Raw genomic sequence first — 12,223 nt, 5'->3', positions numbered from 1 at the left:
GGAGGGTCATGTGAAGAGCCTTGCTCAAGTGTCACCTCTCGCTTTGTCCAGCTCAAACCAGCTGCATTGCTCCTTAACTTTCTTAAGGAGTACACTCATCCACATGAGCATTAAACAAACCAAAACCTTAAGTGATTGGACCAGAATTTTGATAATAGAATTGCAATTCTCGCCCCTCAGCTTTAACTTAAACACTCAGAGTGAAACCCTGGCCCCTTTGAAGTCAGTTACAAAACTCCCATTGACTTCAGGGGGTCAACATTTCACTTGAAATGATTTTCTTTTCTTCCAGTCTGTAGAACTGATGTTCTTCCACTGCACAAAAATGAGAAACAGAAAGAGTTTTAAATGATTTATTTGATTTCTCCACATGATCACAGTTATAGTTTTACATCGATAGGGCCTGTTACTACTTACAAACAGAATGCATATTAAAATGAAAGCACTCCTTTCTTCCCTGCAATTACAAAATGGGTCTTGAGCCTCCCCAGAACAGAAGCTTCTTGTGAGCATGATGTTTCCTGAAGTCTTTAACAGTCTGCATTCAAGACCTAATTCTAACAGTTTAATACAACTCAAAGCTGGATTAAAGTTCCTAGCAGGAGATAGGTACTGTATGCAACCTCAAAGTGACTGCAGACTTATAGTAATACTAATTTACACACTATATACAATTTAGAGAATTATCTATTGCCCCTACTTGGTCCCACTTCCAACATCCTCCACCCCCTCCCCGCAATTTAATCTTGTTATTGGTTTCATTTTTCTTTTAACTATATACACACTAACTCATTTTGCAGGCAACAAGTGCAATGATATTTTACAACGGAAACAGCAAAATGCATGCTTAACTGCAGAAAACACACAGCTTCATATGGAACAGCAAGTCAACATTTAGAGATTCATTGTTTAAATATCTGCTGACTGTCTTTCAGCTCATTTTATCAAGAAACAAGAGGCTTCTGCTGCATGCAGTACATGATGGGAAAATCATTCTACACTGTATGTTTGAAGACTTTTTTTAGCAATACAAGACGTACATTATATTAGGATGAACTTGGTTTTTTTACATTGTTGTACATTTCATGAACTTAAAAAAATTAAAAAACCCAAATACATATTTGATCGTTGTCCCAGAAAAGATCTGTGGTTTTTGTGATCTGCATTCTTTCGGTTTCCCTTTCATTCTTTCAAACTGACACTATTACTTAGCCATATTATTCATGGGAACAGAGAAACATGGGCCCCGGTAGTGATCTATGCTAATTTTTAATCAATAAGGAAATAGGACTAAAACCTTTCAACGTCTACTATTTCATTTTCTCCAATGCACACAGTAACAGAATACGGTCATCTTCTCATTCTAGGCGTGATCTGTGGTGTTGTGTGCAACTAAATCTCAGATGTAGTCTGACATGTTACCTAAAGTAGTAGTAGTGAGGTTCTTAAGACTTATGCTGACACCAAGACGTTTGTTAAAGGTAATCAGTTCCAAAAAGAAAGAAAGAATGAGCATACTGTGTTTCTTCTCAATGATTTTAAACTATGAGAAAGTTTTCAAATATTGTGCTCTTAAAAGGACCCAATACTTTTAGCAGCCACAAGATGGCCTCTGATTTTCCCTGTGGAATTAGTGGGCCTACTAAGTAGGCCCTCCCCAGTATGTGTGTGTATGCGCGCGCGCATAAAATCATGTGCAAATGGTTTCTTGCACGTACAAAATTTGTGACAGCTTTTGCACGTCATCAATTGCACCTGCCAAAATTAAAACCTGGCCCACAGTGTAAATCTAAGGCAATTTATTGTTACACCTTTCTTAAATGAACCTAAGGGGTAATGTGAAACCAAACCAAACAAATGTGAAGTATTTCAGTGCTAAAATACTTAAGGCATTGCATGCTAACTAAACAACATCTGGGGCCAAATCTTCCTCTCCACGGTACAATGCAGATCTCCAGTACATATTTTGCACTTGTTCAGCACACAGCACTTTCACTGACATCAATAATTCTGCATACAGAACAAGTTCAGAATATATAGTATGCGATGGAGAGGAGCATTTTTACCTCAGTTTTCATTAAAAGATGTGGTTTCAGAAAGACTTTTGTACCTGAATGGTATCTTTAACTTTTCTGGAACAACCTATAAATTACAGTTAGACTCTACTATTGGTACACAGGTATGAAGAAAAGCAGACATATTTAAATATGTATCCCTTTACTTCAACTAATATCAACAGTAACACTGATGTATTGTGCAAATATACAATATGTAGAGTGTAGCCTCACACTATTAATGTTAGAGGACATGCAGACAATTCTACTTTCCCTTACAAGAACAGTATTTTTTAAACTGCAAGGAATACAGCCTCCGAGGGCCCAGATCAGCCTCGTAAGGCAAGACACAGAATTTAGGATAGCTTGAATGATATTAAAAAATATTTGTGTTATTCTCATTTCATGTAAGATTAATTTATAGGAGCAAAAGGGATCAAAGATATTGCACACGGGGGAACAAACATGGACAGATTTTAGCAAAAGGCTAAACTCTAGATTGCTATATTTGCTCTTTATGAAGATTAACAAAGTGCTCAGTTTGCAGTTTTGCTGGTATTAAGATATCAACTGTAGGAGAAACGGGGAGGGGAAAAACCAAATTAAAGATACCAAAAGTAACTCAATACGGAAAGTTCATCCGTTCCTTATACAACGCTACTATATATTTGTATTGTTCAAATAAACAGACAGATCTGGTTCTTTTCCGACTTCTTTTTACCCATCTCACACGGGAACTTCTTTTTTTCCCTTCTTCAAGTTTTGCATTTTAGCTGGTGTAGTTTTGCAGTTGTGGTTCCTTTGTTTCTACCATTTAGGTGTAAAGTCCTTGCAGTGGCTCAAAATGCTGAAACTACAAAGTATGCTCCATGTATGACTTTGTACAGGATTCAGGGATACAAAATCTCATATGAATTTGCAAACGGCTTGATTACAACACAAACAACAATAGCACAGCCTGCTTTTATATGATGTCTTGCAACTAATTGGAGTAGGACAGTGAGGGTTTGAGCATAAACTCAGCCTGCTGAGTGCTGTGTAAACTAACAAATGTGATGAGTAAAAATGGTGAACCCACTTTGCCGCTAGCATATGGCTATATGGAATTACACTACTAAAAAAACCAAAACCAAAACCAAATAACCACACTATACTAGATACTAAAATACACCTTAAAATTTTAGAGCAGTTCCATCTGGAAACACTGTCAGATTATAGTTCATTTTAACTGAAAAAATGAGCAAGTCATGGTAAATAGGAAAATGAAGTGACTGAGAAGGATGGGTGTTTGTAATTTTCATCATGTTTGAGATGAATGTTTTTGCAGTGTAGGCATGCACCTTTCATGTAACTCTTCATATGTGTTCATAAAATCATATGCATATAAAAGAAATGCGGATCATGTAAATTCACAGTTATCACAGCCTTTAAAGTGTCTAAGAATTTGTGTAACCAATGCTTTAAGATAACCAGTGGTAAATGGTCATCCCATGTTGCTACTGTATAGTTACTGCATCTTAACTAGTTTGCTTTCCTGAAATAGCAGAGCAGTTATAATACTGATTACATATGATATTATGTTAATAAAAATAAGGATTTATACAAAGCAATATTTTACTACAACAGTTAAATACTATGTTACTTGGCACATTTTAGTAATGATTGCTTAGAGTCTTAATATGTCTAGAGGACTTTTAAATTAAAATACTGAAATGTCTGAAATTTATTCCTAGCATTTAAAGTTTTTGGTCTACTCTTTCATAAGCTATATTGTTACTGTCCTTCTATCAAGTAAGTGTAATTCCGTGTAAAGTCTATATTGCTAGTTTTGTGGACTGAAAAATTTGCTTTCGAAGCACAAATGTTAACTATACAGTATATATATATTTATATATATATTTATATTACATAAAGTTTACTTACGTACTTTCATCAACCATATCAGGTCTACTTATTTTTTTGCCTATTGACAATAAAAGAGCAAGAATGCAACACTTGGTTCTGAATCACTTTTTTTTTAATAGGTTATGTTTTTATTATGCATGTAAAATTGTCATGGGATTTGGTGAAAAAGGAAGCTTAACTTGTATTCAGTAAGCAGCATGTTTTCAAGGCAATTGAAGATAAGGACTGGCCAGAAGGCAAGCCTCTGCTGAAGAGATAAGTAAAACCAATATTGATCACACTAATTCAAATGGTTGTATTTAGTAACAGCAAGTCCTTAAGCTTGCAGAAGTCAAAAATTGTTTGGCTGGGTAAAAATCCACATTTTATTTGCTGCTTCCTTTAAGTGCCTTTATAACCGTGCCTAAAACTACCATTATTAGGACAAATACTTCTAGACTATTGTGCTGATGCCACTGTGTTTGGGCTTAGCGCTGCTTGAAGTGGAAGGAGGAGCTGACTGTCCATGGTGATGCTGAGCATGTTGGGAATGAGAAGAGTGCCCAGGGTGAGGGGGGGGCAATGGAGGGTGCGGAGGGTGGGTATGTTGTGAATGAGGGTGCTGCATGTAAGAAGAATGTGCTGCATGCTGGGAATGAGGCACATGTGGATGGTACTGGTGCGTGTGCTGGATGTGCTGTGGAGGATGATAGTGGTGATGGTGATGATAAGGGGGTGGGTTCTGCTGCATGTGACAGTACTGTGAATGGTGAGTGTGCACTTGTGCCTGCGTCTGCCCCTGCCCCTCAGCTGGCCCTGCATGGTGCATGGCAGAAGGATGCTGAGAGTGTTGCTGATGTGGGATTACAGGTGGGTGCTGAGGCTGCTGCGATGGGCCAGATGGTGGATGGCCTTGGGAAGGTGGCTTCCCCCTTTTACTACCAAATAAGGAACCTAGGAGTGAGGAAGAGTTAGGCATAGCCTGGTGAGGGCGAGATGGACACTCTCGGGTTGATGTAGCTCTTCGGCGCATGTGAGGACTGCTAATGATGGACCCCTAAAAGAAATTAATAGAAATGAAAATTAAAAAAAAAATCTTAAAATATGTTTAAAAGAAAAAGTTCACACTGATCCATCAAGTCTTCCTTACATGCTCACATGGGCTGACTATGTTAAGTGTTATAGCAGAATTTCTCTTCTGACAGTTTCTCTCTTCAAGCTACAGTTGAGGCATTCATGCCCTTCTTGGAATGCTTATAAACATTAATAGCCATTATCTGGTTTCTCTTTTAATACTTTTATTGTAAAAATCTGATACTTAAATTAAGAGAAATGTCAATGAAAGATGACATTATACCTGGGAATTTGTTTTAAAGAAAAAATACATTTTAAAATACCAGTCACATTTTTCTTAAAATAAAAAAGCTACATTAAATTAAACTGAAATGAACACACAGTAACACATGTTAGTTACCATTCCAATTTCATAATAGATTTTTTTTTAAATTTAAATTTAAAAGTAGTTTTTTCTTATTGTAAACCGCAGTAGGGAAGGGTTGTGCTGCTTCATAAACCTAGCTTTATATTATATGTTAGACTGCAACAATACTTCTACAACTCATTTCAATAAGGTTTCTACGTGGTGATTTTTTTCTGACCTATGGCCCATGTTCCCTACTATTTAGCCTTGAATTGTCTATTTAGTCTTTGGAGATTTTTTTTTTTTTAAACAATTAGGGACAAAGCAGTACTTAAGAATAACGTGCTAGATTTAAACTGCAATCTACCCAACGCAAACACACACACACAAAAAAATAAATAAATCTGCAAGCTGAATTCAACGACATGAACAGTATATATAAATGGTTTGAAGATGAATGAAATCTCATGAAATCCACATTGAATTCATCTGTCTTACTCATTTTCTCCTCCCATGCCCTATCTGTGCAATTCCATGGTGGTATGACTGCAAACATTTAGCAATTTAACTAGAAAATAAGCAATGGGAATGGCTGAGCATGAAAGTCAATAGTGTTAGCTAGATATCAAACAGCATAGAACAGTGTACTGTGTAACGAAGTGCAAGTGGGCCTTCAGGCTGGGATCAGACCGAAATGGTGGCAAAAGGACATCATGTTCATTTAACCATGCTTGCAGGAACAGAGGAGGGAACAAGGTTAGCTGAAACCAAAAATGGTGCTTAGTCTAAAACAAGCCATAAGTGTTTTTTAAGCTGGAATAATACAAAGTGAGTAGCCTACGCATGCATTTTATCTGAGGCAGGCAGGTTATATGTTAGAAGAAAGAGAGCAAAAAAATATGTATATAAAAGAAAGGTTTGAAATGCACATCATCACATCCAGCTAGACATCAGTAACTTCCTACTTACTTCCATATTGCTGTCTAGCGATCCTGCACTGCTGCGACGCCCACGCTTGCCTGCCCAGGACATGCAATACCATAGATTAGAGACTGAGACAAGACCTGGGTGAAAAATATCCACTTCCCTTAATTACTACAGGAGCCTCTAAACGCAACTAGAGGGGCCTCGGGGGAACTAATTTATTATGGTAAGTTAGACCGGTATAGTAACTACTAAGGCAGAAACTTAAACTTTAAGGCCATTAATTAAATTAAGTTTCTGTACCTATATGTATCCTATAAAGGATGATCCTTTTGTTTTGAAGCAAGTTGTCATCTTTACTGTGTTTTTGTTTTTTAAAAGAATCTTAAAATATGTATATTTTAGTCTCTACATTTAGCAGTGGGGGTCATAACGTTCACTGTTGGCTAGAGTTTTAATTTCTTAATTTCCTAGAAGCAAATTTTCAAATATGTCCATAAATCTGTTTTCCTCAAACAGTGTTGTGGGTGGTGTCCTTTTGTTTTGTTTTGAATTATGGGGAACTTTCTGATTTCAGTGGGGAGGGGAAATGGAAAATCTCTGTCATCCTTTGAATGTTTTATTTTGAACCTCAATGGATTTCATATAATCTTCTTTCATGATGATTAAAAAGAAAAATAACTTAAATGTAGCCATTCAATTATGGCTAGATTTTGTTTGTCTAGCTGTGCAGTGCTTTACATTTAGGTATTAAGGCTGACAAAGTAGTCGGGCTGAATTTTCCTAAGGTGGATGCCAAAGTTAGTTGCCCAAACCTTAAATGTGGAACCCTCAGTTGGCTTCTAAATACTGATTTTAGGAAGCTAAGTGCCGAAAAACAGGATGCCCAAATATAAGATTATGCACCCAGATTTAATAACTGGGCTGCCCAGCTAATTCATCAGAGATAATATGTGTATCTACATAGAATAGTTATTTTTATTGAATTTAGCTTGTTGGATATTAAGCTAACAAATGTAAGAATGTTCTGTTTAGGGGATGATCAAACAAAGCTAACATCATCAGGATGACAGGTTTCAGAGTAGCAGCCGTGTTAGTCTGTATTCGCAAAAAGAAAAGGAGTACTTGTGGCACCTTAGAGACTAACAAATTTATTTGAGCATAAGCTTTCGTGAGCTACAGCATCATGCATCCGATGAAGTGAACTGTAGCTCATGAAAGCTTATGCTCAAATAAATTTGTTAGTCTCTAAGGTATCATCAGGATGGAAGAGTGATCAGCTTCTCCAAGCATCTCCAAAAGCTACATGCATTCCATATTTCTCTCTTGATGCCCCACCACTTTTCTTAAAAGGCCCAGTGTCACAGCAAACCTCCTTTCTGTATCGGAAGGCTTGATACAGTTCTCTTCAGAGCCTGCCATTGCTGCTCCAAAGAGTGTTGCCGGAGAGGAATGAGATATTCCTTTCCCCTTTGCTATGACTAAGGGTCCTACGTTTGCAACAATTCACAGTTCTCAACATAAACCCTTTAAACTGAGATTATGTGTTTGCAGATGAGCAATTCCTTTGGAAGAGCTCTTTGCCAAAATCTTTGTGGTACATTCTTTACTGCAGTTTTACCTTGCTCGAAAACATGTCAATACTGTATTGTGTGCCATGAGAGAGAAGCTGTTTTGATTATCTTAGAATTCTTATTGCCTAGTCAGAGGGTGAATTTTGCTCTTTGTTTATTGGTAGTAATGGTGCTGGTTGTGACAGTCAAATCACTCCTGCCAGCCAATCCACAATCCTGAAGGAAGAGATCCACCACTGAATGGGGAGATGGGTATTATTCTGGCAAAGGTGAATAAAAGGGGCCAGGCATGAAGGAACACAGAAAAACCTAAGGTCTCCCACTGAAGGTAAAGCAGGAGTGAAAATGTTCAGATGCCACAGTGGTGAATGCAGTATATGTGGACAGATGGGTGAGCATCTGTCTATGTACCTAAGATGACTGTGGGCAAAGGAATACTAGCAGAAAAAAGTGAAATCATATTTGTGACATCTATAATAATCACTACTGTACATTAAAGAGCCCTCTGGTAAGTTCTTCCAAGAGCAAAGACATAGTTTCTTAAAAACAAAGTGAAACAGGTTCACTATGGGCTGTAGACAGACAATCAGAAATGGAAATGACCTATTAGATCCTACAGAGTATTCCCTTGCCAGTGTAGGATCGTTTTATTACAAACTATTTTTCAATGCTACATCCATCCCAGCTTAAAATGTTTTCTTTGAGCTGCAGTCTTCAAAAGGCATTGCAGGGAAATGGTAACTCCAGGATAGAAGGAGCTTATTCAGCTGTTACGTATAGCATAACTCTACACTAGAATGATTATTAGCTGCTGTGCTATAAAACTAGGTGATGTTTATCAAATTTATGACTCGTGCTCAGCAAGTTGAGTTTTACTTTTAATATTTTTGAAGGTCGTTACACAACACCGTTTCTCATTCCTCTCTTTGTAAAATTAAATTCCAGCTCTCTTTCCTCTCCTTTGAAAGTTAAATTCTTGTTCTCTTGACCAATTCACTTCTGTCATGGTTGGTAATTGACTGTGATGGTTGTATGCTGCTTCTGAGTAAGCATCACTAAGGTGCACTACTGCAACATATCTCCACATGTACAAACAAGGTCACTTTAAACTCAATACACTTGAAACAATTAGAAATTAGAATATCCTTACAGAGACTTGCAAATTCTGTGAGCTCTTACAGGGAATCCTGAATGAAAATCCATTGTGTCCTTGCAGAAATTGACCTTAGATATGCAGAATGTTAAAGGAAATGTTAAATTTCAGTTGTCACTACTGTACTGTACTTCTTGGGTCTATCTGCTCTATGCCAGTGAGAGGCATACTGAGATCAATGGCACTTCTTGTGATTCAGTTTGTGATTCTTGGCTAAAATAGTCTGGAAAAGGATTCAAATTATGTTCTTAGTGAAGTAAACTATTTTAACAGCCATCTACCAAATAATGAGTCACTGTACTAGCTTCAGCACGTTGTGAAAGTAGTATTCATGGGAGTGAAAACTGTTGCCATCCACCCTGATTGAATTGGCCTCGTTAGCACTACAAAAAGGAACTTTCCTTCTTTTGATATTCACCCCTTCTTGTCAACTGTTGGGAATAGGCCACATCTACCCTGATTGAATTGGCCTCATTAGCACTGACCCCCCACTTGGTAAGGCAATTCCCATCTTTTAATGTGCTGTATATTTATACCTGCCTACTGTATTTTTCACTCCATGCATCTGATGAAGTGGGTTACAGCCCACAAATGCCCAAATAAATTTGTTAGTCTGTAAGGTGCCTCATTGTTTTTGTTGCCATCTAGTTACCCAGAGGCCAGGCCTGACACAAGCAGAGGTAGTTCAAATGCCCAATACTACCTCACCGACATGCCACAATCATAATCTGGAAGGACCACTTCTAGGGGTCTTTTAATACAGTCTTTTGGTTGAGGCATGCAATTGTGGTCTTGACCACTTGTGATTAAAAAACTCCTGGCTCTCTTCACTTTAGGAGCATTATCCTTGGCACACTGGTCAAATTCAGTGCATGTAATTACATCCTGCCTACCTAAATTCCCCTTGCCTTGGAGAAGCAAATAATTTCCCCTCTATAAACCAGTGGAGTAGTGTTGGTGGCGGCTATATTTCAGGGGTGAGTGTGTGGGTGATCCCTGCATATATATATATATATATTTGCAGAATGCTTTGGGTATTTACATAAACACAAGCTACCAGATTTTTTCATAAGAATCCACTTGGTTAAAAATGGGGTATATAATGAGAATCAACAGAAGCAGGCAATAGTACACACATCCAGAGACACGAACCATGCCAGGCATCACTAACATCCAGTGGGGACAGAAGGAAGATGACAATGATAGCAAGGAAAGAGGAAACTTGTGGCATTAGGGTCCTGTATCTCCCCTGCACCACTTTCTCTATGGAAACAGATTCAGCCCTTCTGCTCCCCTGGAGATCTTGATTGCTAAGGCAGGAGAAGAGCTCTAATGTTTCATACCCCAAATAATGTTCGTTTTGCCTCCTTCCACCTCAGCCCAAGGGAGAAGAGTGAGTAGAGAAACTTTTAATCTCTCCCAGCATCATGTGGATGAGGGAGGACCTTAGAGCCTGAACCATTCCCTTGAAGACTCCTCCTACTGGTGGGTAAGGGTTCTGCAACAACATGAAGTCTGCTTCTGTATATGGAACATATGGGGTAATGAAGATCCCTGCAGTCTTTCCCCAGAGAATAAACTATGGGCAAGAGAAAAATTGGAAAATACTATGAAGGATTAATAAAAATCATCATATATTGGTTTCAAGGGCAGGAAGAGTGTTTAAAAAAAAAAGGACAACAAATTAAGTTTGGGGCAATATACAAGAAGCAAAGGGACAATTTTTAAACTTGGGCTATATTTTATTGTTTCTAGCCCTTAATGCCAGTCAGTACTCATATACTATTACAGTACAAGTATTGGGGATATTTGCTGAGACTACCAGGAACAGTGCCCTCTTGCAGTTGTAGTAACAATAGCCTTGCACTTCTGTGCACTCTCTCAAAGCATGTTACCATCAGGAGTGCATCAAACTTCACCACACCTCTGGAAGGAAAGTAAATATTTGTCCCCATTTTACACATTGATATGGCGAGTCAAAAAGAGGTTAAGGGCCCGATTTCCAGAGATGCTGAGCACTCCTAACTCCATAGAAAGTAACTGGGAACTACAGGTGCTCAGCACTTCTGAAAATCAGGCTGTGACTTGCTTGAAGTCACCCAGGAAATCTGTGGCATATATAGAATCAGAAACCCACATATCTTCCCCAGTCCTGTCTTTTAATCACAAAACCACTGTTCCCCCATTACTAATTGTGATGGGATAGTTTTCATCTTTCATATCTATGTGTAGGCCCATTTCAATATCATAAATGGAAGAAAGCTTTGGAATTGTCTAAAGTTCTCTTAGAGTTTGGCACAATCCATTCCTTTTCTAGTTGTGTTTTGTTTCCTTCTAACATTTTACACATGCATTTGGAATTCTACATTCTAGGGTAAATAAGTATGTTTTTTCTTGACTATTTTTCAGTGGACAGAGCTAATCACACTGACAATTCAGGCTGACAGTTCAGTTATGAGCAACAAAAATGCTCACATTTTTCATATTTGAAAAAGGATGAAGTATTAAATGCTTTTGACTCATTCATGTTTTGTAATACAGCTGGCTGCCAGTTCCCATTTCTACTTTTTATTCCATGGCAGCAGTTGTCAGATCAGAGAGAACAAGATAAGGGTTATTAAATACTAACCTTAAAACCCCCAAAGCCCCCATTCACTTAATTTTTGCAAATACAACTTATGTTTTCATGGAAACATAGCCAGCAGCAAAGAGTACCTGGTCAATATTAGATATTGTTTGCCTGTTGTGGAATTGAACTATTGCTCTCCAAAAACCAATTTCAGCTTGTAGGAGGTGAAAGGGTCAAACAGTCTTTTTTCTCTTTAGATTTGAGACTTAATTTATTTTTTCCTTTTCAAGCATAGAAAACATTTTAAAGGCACTTTTCCCTACTACTATTCCTCTGTGATAGGTATGACGACTTCTGGCAAGGGGAAATTAGCTAATGTTTTCCAAACCACAGCTTCATCAGAAACCTGCATAGCCAAAACTTTCTTTACAGAATTAGATTCCCCTTGCATAGAACCATATTTTTAGAGTGCTTTCAAAAAAACCTCTGCAGTGTTCCTTAGGAAATTATGCACTGAACTCTGTGCATATGCAATTACTCAGTTTGCACATGTAAAATTGGATTTTTGCAAAATTAAGAAACACCTTAAAAATCCAGCCCACTATCCCCATTTTCTATACAAACACACATACACACACAGTACAC

The 12,223-nt window shown here is 37.8% G+C and overlaps 1 protein-coding gene across 12 annotated transcripts in view; it reads right to left on the bottom strand.

The window, feature by feature from the left end:
* Positions 1-339: 339 nt before the first annotated feature.
* The window catches only part of IQSEC1 (IQ motif and Sec7 domain ArfGEF 1), a 716,009-nt gene continuing 704,125 nt past the window's right edge, over positions 340-12,223 (bottom strand). For 8 of the 12 annotated variants that reach the window (XM_084635152.1, XM_084635156.1, XM_084635157.1 and 5 more), the window contains 2 exons: positions 6,328-6,377; positions 3,986-4,995 (listed from right to left, as the gene is read on the bottom strand). In XM_084635152.1, coding sequence (XP_084491278.1) covers positions 4,393-4,995; positions 6,328-6,377 — 653 coding nt within the window. In that variant the 3' untranslated portion in view covers positions 3,986-4,392. Of the gene's footprint in view, positions 2,908-3,984; positions 4,996-6,327; positions 6,378-12,223 lie in introns of those variants that run through there. The other 4 variants (XM_084635153.1, XM_084635155.1, XM_084635162.1 and 1 more) reach the window with 3 other exon arrangements.

The sequence above is a fragment of the Lepidochelys olivacea genome (assembly GCF_965140295.1).
Source record: "Lepidochelys olivacea isolate rLepOli2 genome assembly, chromosome: 7".
NCBI classification, from domain to species: domain Eukaryota; kingdom Metazoa; phylum Chordata; order Testudines; family Cheloniidae; genus Lepidochelys; species Lepidochelys olivacea.
Note: the sequence above shows the minus strand (reverse complement) of the source record. Positions and strands in the feature narration are given on the sequence as shown.